This window comes from Notolepis coatsorum (assembly GCF_963971535.1).
Source record: "Notolepis coatsorum genome assembly, chromosome: 5".
Classification (NCBI taxonomy): domain Eukaryota; kingdom Metazoa; phylum Chordata; class Actinopteri; order Aulopiformes; family Paralepididae; genus Notolepis; species Notolepis coatsorum.
In genome coordinates this window covers 157,405,078-157,431,176 of record NC_140169.1, presented here as the reverse complement: position 1 = coordinate 157,431,176, position 26,099 = coordinate 157,405,078, and the positions used below count along the sequence as shown (strand labels likewise).

Genomic DNA, 26,099 nt, shown 5'->3' with positions numbered 1-26,099 from the left:
CTCAAGCCATCATCAATCATGGAGTACAATAAATTCATGAACGGCGTCGATCAGCTGGATCAGAATATATCGTACTATCCGGTTACACGTAAGACTGGAAAGTGGACCAAAAAGTTTGTGATGTATCTGATCCAAATATGTATGTTCAACGCTTTTGTCTTGTACAAAAAAAAGCACCCACAAGGGCATTACTCCAACCTCTTCCGGTTCACCAGGGCTGTGGCGCGGACCTACACAGACGGTAAGGAGAAGAAGATTCCTGGGGTGACAGCGGAGATGGAGGCGGAGGCAGGGGAGGAGGCAGGGGAGGAGGCAGGGGATGGGGATGAGGAGGAGGCAGGGGCTGAGCAGGTGGGGCATGTCGACCCTAGGGCCCCACTGGGGGACCCGCAGAGCAGATTAGTGGGTGGCTTTGTGAAGCATGTAATGGTTGCATACAAAGCCACCCCGAAGAAAAAGCTACCGTGTAGGAAATGTCGTGTCTGCAGTAGGCGTGGCATCAGGAGTGAGACCAGATATTTTTGCACATCGTGCAAAGTCCCCCTGCATCGTGACAAATGCTTCGCTCTGTACCACACAAAGAGGGATTTCTCTAAATAGTTTCTTTATTAGTTGTCATACAGAAGTACAGACTACTTCTAAATAATCCGGCACACAGAAGTACAGATTACTTCTAAATAATCCATCATTGTGTGATACAGACAGAACCATGTGTACCGGTACATAGTATAGCTAGCTGAGTGTAGTATAGTATAGTGTAGTATAGTATAGTATAGTATATTGTAGTATAGTATAGTATAGTATAGTGTATGGGTAGTTGCACTGTTTTCTGTACAAGACAAATGCGTTGAACACATGTATTTGGGCCACGGTTGTCGATATTGCATAGGCATGTTTGGACCACTTGCAGACAGTGCATGTGAGCGGATCGGAGCGTGAGCGGCGCGGGGCGCGGAGCGGCCGGTTTTGACGTGAGCGAGGAGTGGGTTTTAAAATGAGTCGGCGCGACGTCCGGAGCGAGAGTTCTCCTCCGCTCCAATCCACTCCAGGCCGCTCAGTGGTTTAACACTGATGTAATATATACATGCAGTACAATGCCAAAGCAACAGATGGCGATGTACAAACATGAAGGCCATTTTCAACCAATGAGAAGGGTGAACCTGTGATAGGCTGTTCGTTCAGGCTTTGTCACTGTAGAGACGCCCACACTCACTCCAGTTAGGAAAAAGTATCGACGCCATTGTTGTTGACGTTAGCTTACATGCTAACGTTAATGGCAGCGACCATAGCATTGTGGCTCGGCTAGCCTATCATCGCTTAATAGAGATAGTGAATGGATAAACAACGTTATTTAACATTGCAGAATGGCTACAATTACAATGCGGCTCAATACAAACAATTGTTAAGGGGCCCAGGGGGTGTAGACTGTTGTAGTTTGAGCTCATTTACACCATGCTCCAAAAAAAGAAGAAAAAAAACTGCCGAGCGATCTGGCGCGGGGAGCGGGGAGCGCTCGATTCAAGGTGAGCGGGGAGCGAGCGGAGAGCGACTTGGGGGCGGGGTCAACATGAGTGATTAGCGGAGCGGACCAAGCTTTAAAGAGCGAAGAGCGGATTTCTCGGCCGCGCCGATCCGCTCACGTGGACTGCTTGCAGATGAGACGTTATGTTAGCGATCTAGCTGTATCGACTCCATTCATAATTTGCATTGTGTGTGTATATAGTTTTTTTTTTAATTTATCTTTTTCCCCCCTCATTTTTACCGTTTGCACAGAACCAATGGTTGCTGACAGTCACCCAGTTTATAACATTTACATTTACATTTAGTCATTTAGCTGACGCTTTTATCCAAAGCGACTTACAAGTTCTGTGCGACAAGACAGCAAGAAGGGTATAACTCTATCAGCTGAGTAACAATGTTCATCAAAGTGTTGCGTGTTACAGTGTAGGTTAGTTTATTAGGACAAGTGCACGACATTAAAGTTAGTCAGGGTTAGATTTTTTTTTTTTTTTTTTTTATCATTTCAGATAATGGTTGAAGAAGTGAGTCTTTAGTCGACGGCGAAAGATTGGACGGGATTCGGCTGTCCTAACTGGGATGGGTAGTTCATTCCACCATTGTGGGGCAAGGACTGAGAATAGGCGGCTTCTCTTTGATGACCCTCCGGGAGCTTGGATAGGAGTAGATCTGAGGCGGCCAGAAGATGCAGAGCGTAGGGGTCTTGAGGGTGTGTAGTTAGAGACCATTGACCGGAGGTAGGCGGGAGCGGTTCCCTTTGCCGCACGGTATGCTAGGTCGAGGGCCTTGAAGCGGATACGTGCAGCAATGGGGAGCCAGTGCAGGTCCCTAAGAAGTGGGGTGACATATGTAGGTAACATACCACACTTTTCTAATGCAGTCCATTGGCCTATTATTTATATAATTTGGAAGCATGTATTGGATATTTTTTGGTCCACAGATCATCTGGCGCTTCATCCATTTATCAATGGACAATGCAGTCATCGATGCGAGAGACCAAGTAAGATATGCCCTGTAGTTCATGTGACGTGAATGTTACCAGCAAACTTCTAAATGCACTGAAACAATGGTTGGTTATCCTCCAGTGTTCACTTTTTATAAGGTATTGTCTTGGTAAATTACCATAATCCTATACTGTGAATGTTACCAACAAACTCCTAAATGCACTGACACAATGGTTGGTTATCATCAGCCAGTGTTCACTTTTTATAAGGTATTGTCTTGGTAAATTACCATAATCCTATACTGTGAATGTTACCAACAAACTCCTAAATGCACTGAAACAATGGTTGATTATCCTCCAGTGTTCACTTTTTATAAGGTATTGTCTTGGTAAATTACCATAATCCTATACTGTGAATGTTACCAACAAACTCCTAAATGCACTGAAACAATGGTTGGTTATCATCACAGTGTTCACTTTTTATAAGGTATTGTCTTGGTAAATTACCATAATCCTATACTGTGAATGTTACCAACAAACTCCTAAATGCACTGAAACAATGGTTGGTTATCATCACAGTGTTCACTTTTTATAAGGTATTGTCTTGGTAAATTACCATAATCCTATACTGTGAATGTTACCAACAAACTCCTAAATGCACTGAAACAATGGTTGGTTATCATCACAGTGTTCACTTTTTATAAGGTATTGTCTTGGTAAATTACCATAATCCTATACTGTGAATGTTACCAACAAACTCCTAAATGCACTGAAACAATGGTTGATTATCCTCCAGTGTTCACTTTTTATAAGGTATTGTCTTGGTAAATTACCATAATCCTATACTGTGAATGTTACCAACAAACTCCTAAATGCACTGAAACAATGGTTGATTATCCTCCAGTGTTCACTTTTTATAAGGTATTGTCTTGGTAAATTACCATAATCCTATACTGTGAATGTTACCAACAAACTCCTAAATGCACTGAAACAATGGTTGGTTATCATCACAGTGTTCACTTTTTATAAGGTATTGTCTTGGTAAATTACCATAATCCTATACTGTGAATGTTACCAACAAACTCCTAAATGCACTGAAACAATGGTTGGTTATCATCAGTGTTCACTTTTTATAAGGTATTGTCTTGGTAAATTACCATAATCCTATACTGTGAATGTTACCAACAAACTCCTAAATGCACTGAAACAATGGTTGGTTATCATCACAGTGTTCACTTTTTATAAGGTATTGTCTTGGTAAATTACCATAATCCTATACTGTGAATGTTACCAGCATATAATGCACAGCAACAATGGTTGGTACTGATGACTTGTCACCCAGTTTATTGAACATATTTTACAATAAAAATGTTCATGGCATCAAAGTTTCAAGTTTTCTGCATTGTAAAGTATTCTGTATTTTATAATAATGTTGTCTGGACCTACACCAGTAGTTATAACTTACTTGTTCATTAGCGCCAGGCATGGTGGTTGATGAGGTAGTAGTATTTCCAGGTGAAACTAATTGATATATTATCAATACAAGATATTATTACTTTATGAATGTGTTTATCATGTATGGACGAATAAATTGGAAAACGGGTAGGTACAGAGCAACAGTGTCTACAACACAGGAGCAGATTATGCACAGTACATGAATGAGAAACAGTCAAAATGTTTTTTTGTTTAGTTTATTGCATGCACATGATCTATAATACCTGATCGGTACAATATCTACTAACCTGATCAATACAATATATTCTCACCTGATCGATATAATAGTATTACTGCATTTCAAGTTTGTCAGTCAGTCGGACTGTCAATCAATCAATCAATCAATCAATCTATGAATCAAACAATCAATAAAACAATCAAACATTCTATCAATCAAACGACCAACAAAGTAATCAATCAATCAAACAAATCAATCTATGAATCAAACGATCAACAAAACAATCAAACATTCTATCAATCAAACGACCAACAAAGTAATCAATCAATCAAACAAATCAATCTATGAATCAAACGATCAACAAAACATTCTATCAATCAAATGACCAACAAAGTAATCAATCAATCAAACAAATCAATCTATGAATCAAACTATCAACAAAACAATCAAACATTCTATCAATCAAATGACCAACAAAGTAATCAATCAATCAAACAAATCAATCTATGAATCAAACGAACAACAAAACAATCAAACATTCTATCAAGCAAATTACCAACAAAACAATCAAACATTCTATCAATCAAACGACCAACAAAGTAATCAATCAATCAAACAAATCAATCTATGAATCAAACGAACAACAAAACAATCAAACATTCTATCAAACGACCAACAAAGTAATCAATCAAACAAATCAATCTATGAATCAAACAATCAACAAAACAATCAAACATTCTATCAATCAAACGACCAACAAAGTAATCAATCAATCAAACAAATCAATCTATGAATCAAACGATCAACAAAACAATCAAACATTCTATCAAGCAAATTACCAACAAAGTAATCAATCAATCCAACAAATCAATCTATGAATCATCATCATCATCATTTTCGTCATCATTTTATTTATCCGTACATGGAATCAAACGATCAACAAAACAATCAAACATTCTATCAAGCAAATTACCAACAAAACAATCAAACATTCTATCAATCAAACGACCAACAAAGTAATCAATCAATCAATCAATCTATGAATCAAACGATCAACAAAACAATCAAACATTCTATCAAACGACCAACAAAGTAATCAATCAATCAAACAAATCAATCTATGAATCAAACGATCAACAAAACAATCAAACATTCTATCAATCAATCAAACAAATCAATCTATGAATCAAACGATCAACAAAACAATCAAACATTCTATCAATCAAACGACCAACAAAGTAATCAATCAATCAAACAAATCAATCTATGAATCAAACGATCAACAAAACAATAAAACATTCTATCAATCAAACCAATAAAACAATCTGTTAAACAATCAATCAATCAAACCATCCATCCATCCATCCCAGTCTAAATTGCTTTATAACACGTTCAGTACCTATTATCACCCCGCCGGCACACCTTTCATAAAAGTGCCTGTAACTTCTGTTCTAAATAATTTACCTCCACTTTTATCTTTTGTTGACGTTTTTTAACTTGTAATTGTGAACGAACGAAGACATGCAGAAACAAACGTTTTTTTTGCATTGTGTACATCAACTTGTCGTCTTCAAATGAGCCCAACCATTTCCCCATAGTTATAATATAAAATATAGAAATAGCTCCGCTAAGATCATGAGATATGCTAGAATCGTCCAGGAATCCTGGCAACCCACAGTCATTTTCCGGATTTTTGGCCGGCACCCAAAGTGTTAAGTTAAAAAAAAAAAAAAAAGTAGCTACTCATTTAGATATTGTTAAACATGTTGTTTCTGTATTTATTAACGTTATACATATTGCATATGCATTTGCATAGATGTAAAAATATATGTCAGCTTATGTTATTTTAACAAATAATTTTAGTTTATCAGAACCCCATATTACTCCATTAATCAATGATCAAACCATTCAAGTAAATAACAAAGAAGAAGATCATCAAATACAAGCTATGACATTAAGTTTGTTCAAAACCTTTTTGTCACAGTCAAGAGGGGCAGAACTAACAACTGAGCTGCAAAGAACACGTGGGGCAGATGTAGCAGATGTTACAAAAACAAATGGCTGCACACAACCTTGCAGAGGCCATACATCCAACTAATGGAAGATAGTTTAATTAAGTTTAATTAACAGATTGCAGAATGGGTACAGTACAGCTCAATACACACAATTGTTAAGGGGATGCAGACCAGAGAAAGACTTTCGACTTGTCTACATCAGGGTCCACCATTTTCAATTCGTAATGAAATTGCTATTATGTGTCTGCATGAACACACAGCTGTAACTGTACTCAAAAATAACAAAATAAGGGTTGTCTCAGTTCACAACTATATTGGTCAAGTTTTGGGTGAGACTTGTTTGCGTCCCTACAGCTTCTTATTCAATTGAGCGAGATGCTCGGTTATGTCACACAGCCAGTTTGCACCTGACAGTTCAGACAATATTTCTTCAACCCTTTGTTACCTATTCCGCCTGGATCTTTTTTGTATTTTGGGCTGTAAAATTGTCAAAGAATGTCTGAGGAGTAAGTGCTTTTGGCTTTTTTCCTTTGTTACTTCATCAATACCTCAGATGTTCAACATACATGTATGTGTAAGAATGTGTAATAACTAAGGCTGTCAAAGTTAAAGCTTTATTAACGCATTAACCCACAATTATTTTAACGGCGCAATTTTTTAACCCAAGATTAATGTTTATATAAAAAAAATTTAAAAAATGTTTAGAGCTATTGGGGGCCACATTAAATGACGTGGCGGGCCACATTTGGCCCGCGGGCCGTGAGTTTGACACCTATGATATAGAGTGTCTGGTATAGTGTATATACCATATAGAGCATCTGGTATAGTATATATATTAGGGCTGTCAGTTTATCGCGTTAATTAGATTAATTAATTACACAGCAAATTATCACGTTATGAAAATTAACTAAGAATTCATTACAATTTTTTTTATCTCATTCATTCCATAAGAACGTAGAATACACATTTACAAACTTTTTTAATATGGCCCATTTGCATGTTCTTGGTATCCGATTCTAGTGACAGCTATGGATCTCAGGGAATGTATTCCCAGTGTCAGAAATACTGTGTCTGTTACTAGGCTTGAGTAAATTGTAATGAACCAAATGAGAATATCAATAAAAAAAAATGATCTTTGACTGAATAACACCATGCTCAAATTGACTAGACCTGAAAAATCTAAGCAAATTAATCAATGGAAGATGATTAAACAGAAGGTTTTGTAGATACAGTACTATGAGGGCCGACGTTCCACCCTACCGGTTCAAATTACTTACTCGTGAGTAGTACGTTTGTTGATAAAAAAAAAAGGTCCACAGACGCTCCGGTGTAAAACAAAGATATCGAAATGGTTTATTTCTCTTCCACAGCGAAGTCTTTCTTTACAGAAGTGATCCTAAAAGCTATTTTCCTAAATATTCACGTCACTACGACAAGGTAAGAAAACTGTATTTTCCCAGTCTCCAAAATCACTGCCGACTCGACACATTAAAATTCCTCCTCACCTGAAAGCCGTAAATCAACTTGCCGGCTCTTTCCACAGCAAAACGGTAGGCAAGGCACCCGGGTCTAGAAATGCAGGCTTCAATCTATGTTGTTTCGTCTATCTGTTCAGTACTGCTCAGCACTGTTTTAAGATGCACAATGAGCTCTTCTTCTTCTTCTTCTTGTAAGTTTCAGAGAGAATTGTTGAATATATTATAGATACACAAATGTTCTAGAATGTTTGATTATGACATCATCACGAATGTTCTAGAATGTTCTATTATGACAAATAATATGGTTCAATGACTATCTAAATCCAATCAATATTCCTAATGCCCGTTTCAATGTAAGGTTATAAAAATAAACATAAACATTCATATAATACAATAACCTAAATATATAGCTTTGGCTCCTCTACAATACACTTACCGGGTGGTGTCTTAGTCTAGTGGTGAGAGCTGTGTTTGTATCATGGTGGGTGGGTGTCTTAGTCTAGTGGTGAGAGCTGTGTTTGTATTAGGGATGCACGATAATTATCGGGCCGATATCAGCAATTATGACGTCATCCCGATAAACTCGATAACGTTATTGATAGCTCCGATAACATATAATACATTTTTTGGTTAAAAGAAATCCGGTGTGGGTGGATTTGGATGAAGGGCGCTTGTTTTTATTATAGCCTCCTCCCGTTTTGCCAGTACTGTGGTAAAACTGATAGCGTGTGGTTTAGGAACAGGGAGTTTTTCACAAATCGAGCGCTCCCTTTCTTGGCTGTGACGTAGTCACGTTACATTCGGAGACAGACAGTCGATCTGCCAATTACGTCCCACGGCTTGCACCCACCTCTTCTTCTTACCACCAATCAGAAGCTCTCGTTCGTTTATTTACCTCCGGATTGTCAGCCATTACTCTACTCGGAGCTAACGTTATCTCCCCGCCAGCCACATTGACAAGTACCAGCGCTTATACATTACTGGCAAATGTCTTGTTGCACGTGTGGCAACGAGCGTCGTCAGCATCGACTTTAGTAAAATAGACCCAGACTTTTGAACATTTCGTTCTCTCCGCCATTATGAGAGCAGAGCTGTCTGTACTGAGTCGGCAGCGCAGCACCCGTGTGAGTGAGTGTGTGTGTGTGAGTGAGTGTGTGTGTGTGGGAGGGAGCCCGCTCGCAGGCAGAGACAGAGGCAGGAGAGATAATAGACAACGGCCAACAAGATTAGTTTGCGACGTTTAAATTCCTCAAAAAAAAACTCCATAATTTCTCGAGTACCGATAGCAGTACCGATCACGTCGGAGCTTATAAATACTAAAAAAAAAAAAAAAAATGATAAAAAAAAAATTATATATATATATACAGTTAAAAAAAAATTATACAATAAATATCGGTTATCGGTATCGGCTTGAGGAGCATAAAGTTATCGGTATCAAAAAATCAATATCGTGCATCCCTAGTTTGTATCAGGGTGGGTGTCTTAGTCTAGCGGTGAGAGCTGTGTTTGTATCAGGGTGGTGTCTTAGTCTAGTGGTGAGCTGTGTTTGTATCAGGGTGGGTGGGTGTCTTAGTCTAGTGGTGAGAGCTGCGTTTGTATCAGGGTGGGTGTCTTAGTCTAGTGGTGAGAGCTGTGTTTGTATCAGGTTGGGGGTCTTAGTCTAGTGGTGAGAGCTGCGTTTGTATCAGGATGGGTGTCTTAGTCTAGTGGTGAGAGCTGTGTTTGTATCAGGGTGGGTGGGTGTCTTGGTCTAGTGGTGAGAGCTATGTTTGTATCAGGGTGGGTGTCTTAGTCTAATGGTGAGAGCTGTGTTTGTATCAGGGTGGGTGGGTGTCTTGGTCTAGTGGTGAGAGCTGTGTTTGTATCAGGGTGGGTGTCTTAGTCTAATGGTGAGAGCTGTGTTTGTATCAGGGTGGGTGGGTGTCTTGGTCTAGTGGTGAGAGCTGTGTTTGTATCAGGGTGGGTGTCTTGGTCTAGTGGTGAGAGCCGTGTTTGTATCAGGGTGGGTGGGTGTGTTAGTCTAGTGGTGAGAGCCGTGTTTGTATCAGGGTGGGTGTCTTAGTCTAGTGGTGAGAGCTGCGTTTGTATCATGGTAGGTGTCTTAACCCTTTCACTGCCGCACTACCAAACTGTTAACCCTTTCACTGCGACAATTCACAGAATGTTAACCTTTTCACTGCCACACAACAGCCGGTTAACCCTTTCACTGCCACGGCGACCGTCGGTAGTGTGATAGTAAAGGGTTAACCTTCTGTCGTGTGGCAGTGAAAGGGGTTAATCTAGCGGTGACATCACTCGCCCACGACCACCGCCAGTTCCGTCTCCCGGTCGTGCCGTTAGTTTTGGACTTCGCCGACATCAGCACATCAGTTTAGTCAGAAACTCACCATGGCACTCAGCTGCCTGTTGATGGCGCTCTCCTCGAACCCGGAGCAGGCGTCCTCCTCCTCGGCCTGGAACCGCTTGGGCTTCGCGACCGGCCGCTTGCCTGCCAGTCTGAGGCTGCCGCTCCTCTGTAATGAAAGCAAATACAACCCCCCGTTACTTCCACGCCTCGCTACACAGAGCAGGCCTATAATCTAGTGGTGCACGATATATCGGCCGCCGATATGGTCATTTCTTTTACACATCGGTATCGTTCCGATGTCAAAATATAATATCAGCCGCCGATATAATACCAATACTTTTGGCTTTGCCCATTTAAGGCCTACCACTGTACTTTAAAGTTTTTAACTGTTGTACAATGTTCACAGAATACAGTGACTTGGTCTCAAGTGAGTTAGATGTCTATTGAGAATACTCAGGGTTGGCTTATCCATAGTGTAAATTCAGGACACACTTGTATCCTTTATTTAAAAAAAAAATATTTAAACATTTATTTAACATGTTTTGGTCTTAAATAGTTTCAAAATATCAGTCATTTCTGAAAATAAATTACAAAAGTTAAAAAAAAATGCATTTTGGAAAATAGCTCTTTATTTGATTATCATAACATAATATGTGTGTCTGTTCCTCTGTGTGTACATGTCCATGTGTGTGTATGTGTGTACATGTCCATGTGTGTCCATGTCTGTGTATCTCTGTGTGTACATGTCTGTGTGTACATGTCCATGTGTGTGTCTGTGTGTACATGTCCATGTGTGTACACTCAAACACACATGCTGCAATCACTTTAAACAAAATGGAAAAGTCACTTTAACCTGCTGTTGTGCGTCAGTGAAAGGGTTAACCTTCTGTGTATTGTCACAGTGAAAGGGTTAACCGTGTGGTAGTGTGGCAGTGAAAGGGTTAAAGGAATGAGTAATATAAAAGTCACTTTAAGGAAAGAACAGATGTGGTTCTTGTATAGTATAGTTTATAACATAATGACGGAGTTAAAATTGCATATATTGTATAGTAGTGTACATAGGACCCAGGGCTCTACAGTGCGACCATATTGCTCGCATATGCCCCTAAAAATATGTGTGCGAACCTCAAAAGTCAATTAGGCGCACGGTGTGCGACTGCAGATTACAGCCTTCAGTCGTACTTTATTTCTCCGCTGATAATCGTTAAAAAACTACAAGTCCCACATTGCACTCAAGCCAACGGTCCAATCACAGTAGAGTGAAGTGACTGGTTTCATGGGAAATAAAGCAAATGACCAATCGGAAGCTCTCATTTTGCTTGTTTACTTCCTGAAACTCGGCCATTGCGATCAGGGCTCTCGTTTTCCGAGACACTAACTTATTATATAGTATCTCTTACCAATAGCAATAGATTTTAGAACACCTAGATTTATCGATAGCAATAGTAATATAACGTTAATGCAACTAAACGAATGCCTTGCTTTGTTAATCATAACGTTGATGCAGTAGCGTATGTCGGTGTGTTGGCTGTAACGGACATGACTAACAATGTGTACACATTAAAATTGCGATAATCTATTCTAACATTTTCAAATCGATGCAGTTGAATTTCCCCCTTAGGATCGATGCATTGTTACACCCCTACACCAAAGTCACTGGCCCACTGTGTATCTGTGTGTATAATAACTTGGCTAGCGTTATCAACAGCAGAGATGGGCTAGGGTCCAGCTGCAGCGCCGGACGGCTGGAGTGCAAGCGGTGTGATGTAATTGGCAGACTCGACTGTCAATCAATGGTCTACCTGACACGCAAACTCATAAACAATGTTTCTGTACTGGAGGTGTACAGTATTTCAATAGGCAACCCTGAAAGGATTATTTTTCTAGAAGAGCAACACAGCCAAAACATAGGCATTGTATGCATAAAAGGGGCAAAAGCTAAAGCTAAGTGACTGAACCTTTTGTAGCAGTAGTTTGATTTGATAGTTTAGTTTAGGACAGCACATGTACATCAAGTACAAAATACAAAATGTAAACATGCAGGGTTGTAGCAAGAGCTAATTTACACACATGCACGCACAGTACAAATATACATTTATTTTTGAAAAAAAAAAAAAACTGTTACTTGAAATATTTTCACTGTGCTCCTAAATATTTTTGGGTGCTCCTAAATTTCTTTGTGTGCTCCTACATTTTTTCATTTAGGAGCACATGTGCTCCTTGGGAAAAAGGTTAGCGTAGAGCCCTGGGACCCAGTGCCTTCTCAGGAATTTAGCATGTCTATTTTTATCATGCACATCTTATGACTTACCTGTGTTTTTTTCCTACGTCTATTTTATTATTAGTATTATTGCACAATCGATGCGGGCACGACCACGCGCATTTCACCGGATGCCCTGGTGTTGCGGCGGTAGGCCGTCATAAACTAGCCGTGCCGAGAGGCTAAGCAGAGGAGTACAACAAACACTTTTGACGCGCGTCGCAAATAATTCCCTTCCACGTCCAGAATATGCTTTTCGAGCCTTCATTCGTTGCTTTATGAAAACAGACGAAATACACTTAATTACATACACTAATACTGTTGCGTTCTTGTATGTAAACCATCTTGCGTTTGCGGTCAATAGAAATTATGCGCTCCTCCTATCTCACCCCCCTGTTTCCGTAAAACTGTCAACCGAGTGAAAAAGGTGAATGAAATCCCATTAAGAACACTCCCATTACCGCCAAACCCCCGTGGACACGCCCACCACCTGAAGTGACAGTACAACTAATAATACAACACCAGCACAGAGAATACTGAAACTTACATTATGGCTCCCACGCCCTGGTTATGTATGTTTGATTGATTGAAAACTTTATTAACAGATTGCAGAATGGGTACAATACAGTACGGCTCAATACACACAATTGTTAAGGGGATGCAGACCAGAGAAAGACTTTAGTCTTGTTTACACCAGGGTCCCCCATTTTCAATTCATCATAACATATATGACATACAGATAGACAGTACTGCTACATCTATACATTTATGACATACCAGATTTACAAATATACAGTACTGTTTGTGATACAAAAAGAGTCTAAAAAAGAGCGTATATACATTTGACAGAGAAACTGTTCATTGGAGGAGGTTGGGTAGACAGGGTGGGGGAAACTGTACAACTGTACAAGCAAAACTGTACATTGGAATATCAACAAAACCTTACTTGGTCCCAAGAAGAGACAAACGTGACAAATAAATCCTCTCGAATCTTACCGTGTTGTGCGTGAAGCCTCCGTCTGACCCGAAGCTGTCGCAGCTGTCGTCGGAGGACGAGGCGGAGTCCATGGGCACCAGGGGCACGCAGCGGAAGCTCCTCAGGTTCATCCTAGTGGAGGGGGGCGGGGCTACCTGCCAGGTAGAGAGACAACAGGTGAGACCGGGGTCAAGTTTAGTTTATTTCTCTTTTTTTACATTCAGAGTGAATTATATTGTTTACACGATTTTATTTTCCTCATATTTTTTTATTTGGATCAAATTTTATTGGCTATATTTATGTCTTTCTACCATTACCCTGCCCATACGCGTCTATTCGAATCCCAACCGGTTCATGCTTCCGCGTTCGCATTTTGCGCTCCGATTGGCCACTGATGTTTCTGGTCGCACCAATCGTGTGACGGCAAGTTCTTTCGCCGGTTAAGCTTAGGCACTCTTTCGAAGTTGGTTAAGGTTAGAGTTTGTCTTAGACCAGGGCGATAGAACACCAGCCCTGATTCCAAACTCTAACCTTAACCAACTTCGAAAGAGTTGCCTAAGCTTAACCAGTGATAAACTAGGCGTTAGGTAGTTTGCTGCTGGTCGAGGCGGAAATGGGCGCCTCACGCGACTGGGCGCACATGTCACATGACCAGAAACGTCAGTGGCCAATCAGATCGCACAAGAAACGGCAGTGGCCAATCAGATTAGCAAAACGCGAAAGCATGAACCGGTTGGGATTCGAATAGACGCTGCCCATACCGGCTGTACGGTACCCCCATGATCACGCCCGAATTCCCCCCCCAAGGGGATCAATGAAGGAATATTGATTGATTGATTGAAATGGGTACAATACTGTACAGCTCAAGGGGATGTAGTCAGACCAGAGAAAGACTTTGGTCTTTCTTTTCTTATCTTATCTAAAAGGGCAAAAGAGGGGAAAGGGGGGGGGGGGGGGGGTCTTAAGTGAAAATGTTTTTTTTAGTGTCAGGTGGCTGAAACAGTATGGAGGGGATTCCAACTAAAAAAAATCATGAATGAGGGTATTATTTGGATGAATACAAAGCATAAAAAGTTCTGCCAACCTGGATAATAATAGTAGCCAACGTTTCTATAGGAAGAACAAAGGCAACAGTCTCATGGCGTGTGTTGCCCTACAAGGCCTACAACAACATGGCGCAGTGTCACAGCCCATCGGCCACGATTGTCATTTAATGATAATCATCCCCTAATCGATTATTATCACCCGTTTTCTGCGACCGAGGTATATTAATAAAAGTAAGGTTAATAATTACCGTCACAACTCTGCATCATCATGACATCCATCCGTGCGCATTCAAGCATTAAGTTATTTAAAAGTGACATACTGTATGCTATTTCATTTCGAACCTTTATTTAAACTCGAAAGGCAATGAGTTAGCATCGTTAACCGGTTTATGGTTTTATAAGAAAGTAACGAGATCACAGCAGGTCGACGTGGTAAGAAGTTAGAAGGTGAATGATTGCCTTCGTGAATTATTATTAATAATAAGCTGACGTTGACGTACATTATATTAATATTGTACTCGTAATGAACGAATAACGTTAATCAGAGTTGTTGATCTTGTTGGTTAGTCGTCCATTGTTGTTCAACTTCCCCCGACATGCTTCTTCGAGGCGAAACATTCTCCAATTCTCAAAACGTAAAGAAATATAATTGCTAACAATTCAGTCGTACACAATTAATAAATAAGCATGGGATAATAATAGTTCTTTTCCTCTTACCTTGGTGCGAATGGGGGGCATTTTCCTCACAGTTTGCTAGAAGAGAGAGAGAGAGAAGTGGCCGCAGGTCCTCAGTGAGTGAACTTCAAGGAAGGTTTTCCCGGCAGACTATTCATTTCCCGCCCCAGGATAGTGTCCCGACAGCTGTATAAAATGTTTAGAAATAAATAAATGCTTACCAAGAATTGCTAACAATAATTACTAACAGAAACCTATTCGTATATATCTTACTGAAATGCTTATATATTTTTTCCGAACGACACAAAGGCTCACACACAAAGGGACCTCTCACTCACTGAGTTGGCTGTGGATTTAAAATACAGTGCCTTCCATGTCCTTTACGCGTGGCGCAAAATTCTTAAAGCGGTGATTTGCATACAGAGCGGGTAAAATCTGATCTCTATAAGGTCAGAGGGCAGACAGTACAATGAATGGATTAATGAATGAAAACTTTATTTAACAGATTGCAGATTGGGTACAATACAGTACGGCTCAATACACACAATTGTTAAGGGGATGCAGACCAGAGAAAGACGTTGGTCTTGTTTACATCAGGGTCCCCCATTTTCAATTCATAGTGACATTTATGACATAGGGTGACCAGATGCAAAAAGTCCAAAAGCAGGACAACAGTAAGATTTTGGTGGGACAAAGTGGGACAGATAGATAATGTAACTTTTTTTTATTAGAATAACGTGGTCTTTACCAAGACCAATGTTTTTTTTTGCTTCAAAAAGAGGGACATCCTCTCAATATGTGGGACGTTCGGTCAAATGGTGGGACAGTACAACCAAAAGGGGGACACCTGGTCACCCGACATACATGTATTTAGTACTGTTACATTTGTGACATATACGATATTCAAATATACAGTACTGTTACCCCTAGATCCTGACAGAGTATATACATATGATGGGGAGGAGACTGTACATTAGGAGGGGGTGGGTACAGACTTTTAACATCGGCTGTGATTGGTTTTCAATGAAAATTCTTTAAATTACGAAAACAGCAGAACTTCCATAATTTGGATTGCTTTGTATATGATAGTAATTCGATATTAATCAATCATGATCTACTACAACCTAATGTGACAGACACACCAGAGTTTGATTGATTGATTGATTGACATTTTTACTTAACAGATTGCAGAATGGGGTACAATACAGTACGGCTCAATACACACAATTGTTAAGGGGATGCAGACCAGAGAAAGACTTCCGTCTTGTTTACATCAGGGTCCCCCATTTTCAATTCATCATGACATTTATGACACACTGGCGCTGCTGTGATGGCTGCCTTTCTGATCGCTCCGACGAGACTGTGCTTTATTTTGTTAATTTTTATAGTATTAGGAGTTTTATTTGCACCAACTGTTGGTGCATTATATGTGTATGACCGTCAGTCAATCATTGACATTGGATTAAGAAAAACTTACCGTTTGGATTGCTCTCTGGATCGGATCGCTGAACAGCAGAAATGGCCCGACGAGATCCTTTGTTATGCCGGCCACGGACAATACAAAAAGCCGCCGCGAAGACGAGGAAAGAGAGCCGGGGTCCGGAACAGACTGAGGTCCAAACGACACAGAACCACATTGCCCAGCATATTGTTGGCCAATGTGCAATCGATAGGAAACAAATTGGACGACATCAGAGCAAGGATCCAATTCCAGAGGGACATTCGGGATTGTAACGTCCTCTGTTTCACAGAAACTTGGCTGAGTCCAGATGTCCCGAATCATGCAATAGAACCGGCAGACCACTTCTTCGTTCTACGAAAAGACCGGACGGCATTAGAGTCACTAAAGAAGAAAGGAGGCGGCATTGCCTTCATGATAAACAAGGAGTGGTGCGATTTAGGCAACACAAAGGAAATGTCTAACCACGGCTCCCCAGACCTGGAGTTTATCACGATAAAATGTCGACCCTTCTTCCTCCCAAGAGAGTTAACGTCCATCATCCTCATCGGAGTGTACATTCCACCACACGCGAACACTGAGGTCGCACTTTCAAAACTTCACGACGAGGTAAACAAACTCCAGGCAGCTAACGTTGACGCGGCCATTTTGGTCTTGGGGGATTTCAACAGCGCGCGTCTTAAAAAGGTGCTGCCGAATTTCTATCAGCATGTGACCTGTCCCACCAGAGGCGAGAACATATTAGACCATGTTTACTCGCAATTTAAGAATGGGTACAAGTCACAGGCTCTTAGTCCATTCGGTAAAAGCGATCACGTCGCAATTTTTCTTTTGCCTAAGTACAAACAGTGTCTCAAGCGAACGCCGGTGGTCTCGCGAGAGGTTAAGCGTTGGACCGTGACGTCAGTAGAGTCACTCCAAGCAGTGCTGGGAAGCACAGAATGGAGTGTACTCCGTGATAACACAGCCAATATTAACGAATACACCGAAACGGTGATTGACTATGTCTGTACTCAGGTAGAAGTAATAATCCCCACCACCAAAATTAATATCTACCCAAACCAAAAGCCCTGGGTAGACAAATCCGTCCGAGAGGCTCTGAAAGTGCGCACATCAGCATACAACACCGGGCTGGTGACAGGCAACATGGAAGAACACAAGATGGCAAGATACAACGTCAGGAGAGCAGTAATAGAGGCAAAACGGCGTTACAGGGATAAAGTTGAACTTCAGTTTGAACAGGCTGACTCTAGAGGCATGTGGCAGGGCCTCAGAACAATGACAGACTACAAAGGAACCCCCCTCAAACTGAACAGTGACATCTCCTTAGCAAATGATCTCAACTCCTTCTATGCGAGGTTTGAGGCTGTGAATAACAACACCAGCCTACAAACCACGGCAATGGGGGGGGGGGGGTCTGCTGATGGAGACTCAGTGTTCAGGGTAACAGAGCATGAGGTGAGACGGATCTTTAAAAAAGTGGATATCAGGAAGGCAGCAGGACCGGACGGCATCCCCGGCCGCGTCCTAAAAGTCTGTGCCGACCAACTGGCCCCGGTATTCACTGACATCTTCAACCTGTCCTTGGAACAGGCCGTCATCCCCACCTGTCTGAAGAAGTCCACCATCATCCCTGTACCCAAAAAATCTACGCCCGCTTGCCTCAACGACTACCGCCCTGTAGCCCTCACCTCCATAGCCATGAAGTGCTTTGAGAAGCTAGTGAAGGGCTACATCTGTTCCTCCCTCCCCATCAACCTGGACCCTCTGCAATTTGCATATCGCCCCAACAGGTCCACGGAGGACGCCATAGCCCATGTGCTGCACACAGCAGCATCACATCTGGACAAGAGGAAGGGGAACTATGTGAGAATGCTGTTCATCGACTACAGCTCAGCATTCAATACCATAGTCCCCTCCAAACTCATAGCCAAGCTCAGGGACCTGGGCTTGAACTATGACCTGTGCCAGTGGGTCCTGGACTTCCTGACGGGCAGACCCCAGGTGGTAAGAGCCGGCAACTGCACCTCCTCATCCATCACGCTCAACATAGGGGCCCCCCAGGGCTGTGTTCTGAGCCCCCTCCTCTACTCCCTGTACACACATGACTGCGTAGCACAGCGGAACAACAACACCATCATCAAATTTGCTGATGACACAGTAGTGGTGGGCCTGATCTCTGCCAACGACGAAAGGGCCTACCTGGAAGAGGTAGAGAACCTGTCACAGTGGTGTCAGGAGAACTGCCTCTCCCTGAACGTCAGCAAAACAAAAGAGATGATTGTGGACTTCAGGAGGTCGGGGGTCAAGGACTACAGCCCCCTCAGCATCGACGGGGCACCAGTTGAGAGAGTGAACAGTTTCAAGTACCTCGGAGCCCACATATCCGAGGACTTGACATGGACCACACACATTGACAGTGTTGTGAAGAAGGCACGACAACGCCTCTACTTCCTCAGGCGCCTAAGGAAGTTCCAAGTCAGTCAGAAGATCCTTAGGAACTTCTACTCATGTACAATAGAGAGCATCCTGACCGGCAACATCACCTCCTGGTTTGGGAATAGCACTGCACAAGACCGTAGCAGACTACAAAGAGTGACACGTTCAGCCGAACGCACAATTAGAGGGGGGCTTCCCACCCTCCAGAACATTTACAACAAGCGGTGCAAGGGGAAGGCTAAGAGAATTATTAAGGACTCGAGCCACCCGAACAACTGCCTCTTTGAACTGCTGCCGTCAGGCAAGCGATACCGGAGTCTTATGGCGAGCACAGAAAGACTCAGAAGGAGCTTCTATCCCCAGGCCATCAGGCTGCTAAACGAACAATAATCGCTAAACGAACAATAATCACTATGCAACAACCATCAAATGCACACAGCACACACACCCACACGCACACACACACTCACTCAAACAAACAACACACTGCAGCACCCACTCTCCACACTTTAGATCACACAAACACACTTACACTTTATATTTATTGATAAAGGATTTGCACTACAACTCGTACACCTACTGTGAATTGTACCTAAACTGCACCTCGTCCATTTATGCCTTGCACTATATAGTATTGTATATTAGTACACTGCACAGTATTGTATATTGTATGGTAACTACGTCTACGAACATTGTACATATGTCTAAACTGAACACTGTGACCTCTTTTTTTTCTTCTAATTTTTACTATGTTTTTATTTCATACTTATCTTGTCATGCACAGTCTCTGGAGCGCAACAGTAAGAAGCATTTTGTACAAAAGTATTCTGTACTTCTGTATGACAACTATTAAAGAAACTTGAAACTTGAAACTTGAAACACACGATATACAGTACTGATATATAGAGTGTATTCCGGTTTCTCAAATTTCTTTAATAAAAACATTAATAAAACCATATGTACATTTTTAGATGTATAAGGGAAACAAAGATTCATGCTCCACACATGTTCCTGCACTTAAAGGGGTATTTCACTTTAGCAGTTTCAGCAGTCTATCTGTCTTTGCCTTGCACAGGATATTGAGGTGGTTGGTTAGGAGTATATAGTTACCCATGCTGCCTTGCTGGATCAAATATTATAAACATTATGTGAATAATTGAGTTGGTTAGATAAGATAAGAGACATTCCCCAAATCAGATAAAAAACAAGGGGGTTAAAACATTTATATATTATCCTTCTTACCTGTAGCCTATACCTACAGGACCGTACCACCAGACTGACACCCCTACAGGACTGTACCATCTCAACCTTGCAGATGCGGCGTCTCTCATAAAAGTACCAGAATGCAGGAAATTAAGTGTTGGGCGCTCGAAATTTCCTGCGGGAAGAGACCAGTTGCGTATTGGAATAAAATACCCAGAAATATAACTATATGATAAGGAACAAATTTATGTTTAAAAAAAAGTTTAAAATTGCACTCGTGAATAATGAGTTACATTTTGGCCATTGACTTTTGAAATTAGTATGGAAATATAAAGGTGATCGACGGTGACTTAAGAAAAGTTATGCTATAATAATAATAATAATAATAACTTTATTTGTATAGCACTTTTCATACAGAGGTTGCAGTTCAAAGTGCTTCACAACAGTAAAAAATACAGGCATAAGCGGGCATAAAAAAGATAAGACAGGTAGCAAGGTATGGCAAATCACAGTGTTTCACATTAGGATCTAGCATCCCAATAGGCTCTCCACTTACAGTTTTCAGTAACACAAATAATAAAAATAGTTTAAAATGATTCAGTTTAAAAATAGTCAAAAAATTATAAAATAGAACAGACATAAAAAATACAGGCATGGTAAATCACAGTGTTTCACATTAGGATCTAGCATCCTAATAGGCTCTCTATTCAGTAATACAAATAGTCACAGTGTTTCACATTTGGATCTAGCAATAATAAAAATAGTTTAAAATGATTCAGTTTAAAAATAGTCATCAGTAAGAAGTAAAAAGTGCAATAACCGACACATGAATTTGATAGGCAGGGTATGGTAAATCACAGTGTTTCACATTAGGATCTAGCATCCTAATAGGCTCTCTATTCAGTAATACAAATAATAAAGTAGTTTAAAATGATTAAGTTTAAAAATAGTCTAAAAATTATAAAATAGAACGGACATACAACAACAGTAAAAAATGTAAATAGCAAGGTTACAGTAAAAAGTGTGAAAAATAGTTTAAAATTATTCAGTTTAAAAATAGTCATCAGTAAGAAGTAAAAAGTGTGATAACCGACACATGAATTTGATAGGCAGTGTAAAATAAGATAAAATTAGCATAGAAAAGTAGGCAGGGTAGGAATAGTGCAGGTAAGTCATTGAAATGCCTGAGCAAAGAGATAGGTTTTAAGCTGTCTTTTGAAGATGTCTAGCGAGTTGGCTTCCCTGATGTTTTGGGGTAGTTTGTTCCACAGTTTTGGGGCATAGTTGATAAAGGCTGCATTACCGATCCTCTTTTGACTGTTTCTGGGAGCCTCTAGTAGTCCAGCAGCTGATGATCGCAGTGTTCTTGCTGGCGTGTAATTTATTAGAGTGTTGGTGATGTAGCTAGGTCCCTGTCCATTTAGAGCTTTGTATGTAAGGAGAATGACCTTAAAGTAAATTCTAAATGTTACAGGAAGCCAGTGTAAAGCAGCTAAGACTGGACTAATGTGCTCTCTCCTTTTGGTTCTAGTTAGCAGTTGGGCTGCAGAGTTTTGGATTAGCTGAAGCCTCTCTGTGGTTTTCTTAGGGAGACCTGTGAAAAGTGCATTACAGTAGTCTAACCGGCTAGATATGAATGCATGAATTAGCTTCTCAGCATCGTTCTGATTAATAAATGGTCGTACTTTTGCTATATTTCTGAGATGGAAGAACGATGTTTTCGTTACTTTGCTAATATGAGAATTGAAGTTCAGTTCTGAATCTATGATAACCCCGAGACTAGTGACCTCAGATTTGATCCAAGGGGTTAGTCCTCCTAGGTTCTTTATTAACGTTTCTTTTTTAGTTTTGGGGCCGATAATTAGAATTTCAGTTTTGTTCTCATTTAGTTTCAGGAAGTTCTTACTCATCCATTTATTTATTGCCAGTAAGCAGTCTGTAATGGAGCTAATCGCTGTATCATTTGGTTCAGCAAATATGTACAGTTGTGTATCATCCGCATAGCTATGGAAATCTACATTATGTTCTCTGATGATATGATATCACCCAGCGGTAACATGTAAAGGGAGAAGAGTAAAGGACCTAAGCAACTCCCTTGTGCAACTCCATAGTTGTTGTCGTACATATCAGACATGTGCTCTCCTAGTCTAACATAGAATTTCCTCCCTCTGATGTATGTTTTGAACCAGCTTAGCACATGTTCTGAGAAACCGACAAGGTTTTCAAGACGATCGATTAGAATATCGTGATCGATTGTATCAAATGCTGCACTGAGATCTAGCAGGACAAGGATGGAGATCTTATTCTCGTCAGAGTTTAGCCTGAGGTCACTAATTATTTTGGTGAGGGCAGTTTCAGTGCTATGATATTTTCTGAATCCCGACTGAAATTCTTCTAAGATGTTGTTTTCTTCAAGAAAGGAATTTATTTGAACTGAAACTATCTTTTCAAGTACTTTGCTAATGAATGGTAGGTTGGATATTGGACGATAATTTGCCATTTCATTACTATCCAAGTTAGGTTTTTTTAGTAATGGCTTTACAACTGCTGTTTTAAAGGCATCTGGGAAAATACCAGTTCTAAGGGAAGTGTTTATGATATCTAGCACAGGGCTTGAAACACTATTAAACACCCATTTGAAGAAAGCTGTAGGTATAGGGTCAATGTCTGAGGTGGAGGAGTTACATTCTGAGACAGTTTTGCAGAGTACATCTAATGTGATGCATGTGAAACTTCTCATGGTTACATTGCACGGTTTGCTGCAATCAGCTTTATTTCCATCATGAGTAATGCTAGCCCTGATCAAGGTTATTTTGTTGTTAAAGAATAGTGCAAGTTCTTCACACTTAACCGTTGATGACTGAGGAGGTGTAGGGGCAGTGTTGAGTAGTAGATTAATAGTGGAAAAAAGGATTCTGGAGTTTCCAGCATTTTCTGTAATGATTTTAGAGAAGTAGTCTTTCCTTGCTAAGCGGATGGTTTTATTATAAGCAGTTAAAGCATCTTTGTATATATCACAGCATGTGGTGGTTTTTGTTTTTCTCCATTTTCGCTCTGCTGCACGACATTTCCCTTTTTCTTGGTTGACAGCATTATAGTTCAGCCAGGGCGAGGCTCTGGTTTTTTTCTTTTTCATTTTTAGTGGGGCAACAGAATCTAATACAGATGACAGTGCATCATTGAGATTTTCTACCATTTCATTTAGAGAGCTGTCATGATTGTGTGGTTCATGTAATCTGATAAGATTAATGAACTTTGATTCAGCCTTGTCGTTTAGGAGCCTCTTTTTAACTATGATTTCTTTTTTTGTTTTAGTAAGGGTTATTTGAGTATCAAAAAATATACAGTGATGGTCGGAGACAGGTAATTCAGTTATTGAGACATTTGTTATGCTTAGCCCAGTTGTTGTTATAACTAAGTCGAATGTATTTCCAAGCTTGTGAGTTGCATTTGTTATATGTTGTGTTAGGTCAAAGCTATCCAGTAGATTTTCTAGCTCTATAGTTTTGGAGTCTGTTTTCTTATTACAATGGATGTTCAAGTCTCCATTTAGGATCACCTTATCATATCCGGTAACACATAATGAGATCAGTTCAGAGAGCTCCTGTATAAATATTGGTGAGTGTCTGGGCGGTCAGTAAATTGTGACAATAATGATTGATTCTGTTTTCAGCTCAATGGCAAGATATTCCATCGACATGAACTCGCCTAGTTCCGTGATTCTAAACAAGAGTTTTGAGGAGAAAATTGCTGCAACTCCGCCACCCCTTCTATTTTTTCTGGGTATTTGATAAAAATTATAGTCTGGTGGAGAAGCCTCAATCATTATTGATGTAGCTGTGTCATTATTTAGCCATGTCTCTACTAGGCAAATGCAATCTAAGTTATTTTCTTTAATCAGATCATTTACTAAAAATGTTTTATTATTCAATGATCTGACATTTAGGAGGGCTAATTTTATTTGTTGGACTTCTTTAGAGGAGGTCTGCTTTGGCTTGACCTTGATGGCTTTGAGGTTAATAGCAGGTGAACGCATTGATGGTGTATATCTGTTATAGCTTTTACCATGCCATTGGCTGGTTAAGATTACCGGTATGTTTTGAAAGATGGCATGGTGTTTGTACTATTCATTTAATACACTTTTTGGTGCTAGCAGACTGTCCATCTCCTCTAGTGCATGATGAGCTGGTTTGATTAGCGCTCTCTGGGACATTTGATCAAGCGGGTTGCTGGTGGCCATGATGGCCTTGTCTGGGGACAGGACGCCTTGTGCTCGTGCTTGTATCACGAGTTTGATGCCCTTGGAAGTCACTAAGGCATGACGTAGGTTTGCTGCTAGAAGGTTTGAACCAAGGCGGTTTGGGAAGAATCCATTCCTCTGAAAGCGTTCAGGATTATTCCAGAACACATTAAAATTGTCAATGAAATTCAGTCCGTGTGTGTGATTCTAACCATGAATTAAAATTTAGTAGTCGACTAAAGGCTTGTCCTCTGCGATAGCATGCAATTGGTCCACTGATGGATACATCCTGATATTTGTCTAGTGTGTTCATTAAACAAGTGAAATCCTCTTTCAATGTCTCTGTGCCCGTTTTCCTTCGCAGGATGTCAAACGATCCAGAGTGAATGACAATTTTTGTTATGTCTGGCCCGATGAGTGTTGGAAGTATTTTGGTCAGCTCCTTCACAGATGTGTTTTCTAGACATCGATTTTCTGTGTTTGCCATTTCCACGTACATTGTTGTGGAATCTCCAATCAATATGCAGTCTGTTTTCTGTGTGAAGTTAGTATTTTTCTTTCCAACAGTTCTGGGGCTGTTTGTTTTTGGATTAGGCCGAGTCTGCCGGTTCTCACCACAGTCTTGTGGCCTTGGTGAAATAGCCTCGCTAGCTGTACCACTAGCCTTCTCAGTAGCCGTCATGTTAATGTTAGTCTCGTACCTTCGGCGTCGGCTACTGCGACGCTCTCGTGGCTCTGTTTTCCTCGTCGTCTCATCGTTAGCGTGTGCTCCAATGTGCCGACTGTTAGCTTCGCCAGCATTAGCGTGAGCTCCGGCATGCCAGCTGTTTGCTTCGCTAGTGTTAGCGTGAGCTCTGGTATTCCTGCTATTAGCGTCGTTAGCGTGAGCTCCGTTACGCTCGCTGTTTGCTTCGTTAGCGTCGTTAGCCACGCTTCTAAGTCTCTTTGCTTTGGGTGTTGATATGCGTGTTTCCGAGAGTAGGTTGAAACTATTTCCTGGCGGTACCAGGAGTGAGGTCCTGGTTCGTTTATTTCTCCTTTTATCCTTGACGGTGGTCCACTGCTTTGGTTTAGCTCCTTGGTTGTGCCAAGGACCGTCTTTTGGGTGGTGCTGTTCTGTAGCTACTAGCATAGGCCAGGTCCCAATCATGGTATTGTTGGCTATATTTGTAGTAGCTTCAAAAATAGAGTCAATGAGTTGCTCATCCTGCTGGATTTGGTACAGGGTAGAAACCAATCATCCTAACCAACAATCCTCATACTCATCTTCAAGCAGTTAGTACATTCTGTGGGAGAGCCGAGTCCCGGCATCTTCCCTTATTTCCTGTCTTTTCAGGTTAGGCTAAGCTGAAGCTAAGCTAGGTACTTAGCTGGTGGTGGTGGTGGTGGTGATGATGATGGTGGTGGTGGTGATGATGGTGGTGGTGGTGGTGATGGTGGTGGTGGTGGTGATGGTGGGTCACATCACAACCGGGGTCTTTATGAAATATCATGCAACAGAGCTGTCCGTCGCTCTCTCCTAAACGGGGCAGTTTCCGTCGCCCTGGAGATGTCCGTTTCTCTCCCCTACACGGGGCAGTTCCGTCGCCCTGGATCTGTGCTATTACTCACACGACCAAACCACTGTCGTCTTCCGTCTCGTTAAAACTCAAAATAACAAGGGAAACCTCTGTATTCCTCGTCTTTCATAAATATCCTTGCCTTCAGTGGCCGATATAGTCCTTTGTGTGTAGCTGATAAGACGGCTCGCTATTCCTCCCACGGAGAATCTTGCTACTCGTCTTTTCGACGGAGCACTGTGGTCATAAATCTGAATAGATAGGAAAAT

The 26,099-nt window shown here is 41.0% G+C and overlaps 1 protein-coding gene across 1 annotated transcript in view; it reads right to left on the bottom strand.

The window, feature by feature from the left end:
- Positions 1 to 15,054, bottom strand: part of cdca7a (cell division cycle associated 7a) — a 49,543-nt gene extending 34,489 nt beyond the window's left edge. The window contains exons 1-3 of the mRNA XM_084313761.1: positions 14,973 to 15,054; positions 13,230 to 13,364; positions 10,014 to 10,139 (exon numbers count right to left, since the gene is read on the bottom strand). Of these exons, the coding sequence (XP_084169887.1) occupies positions 10,014 to 10,139; positions 13,230 to 13,364; positions 14,973 to 14,993 (282 nt within the window). The 5' untranslated portion in view covers positions 14,994 to 15,054. The remainder of the gene's footprint in view (positions 1 to 10,013; positions 10,140 to 13,229; positions 13,365 to 14,972) is intronic.
- Between the last annotated feature and the right edge of the window lie 11,045 nt (positions 15,055 to 26,099).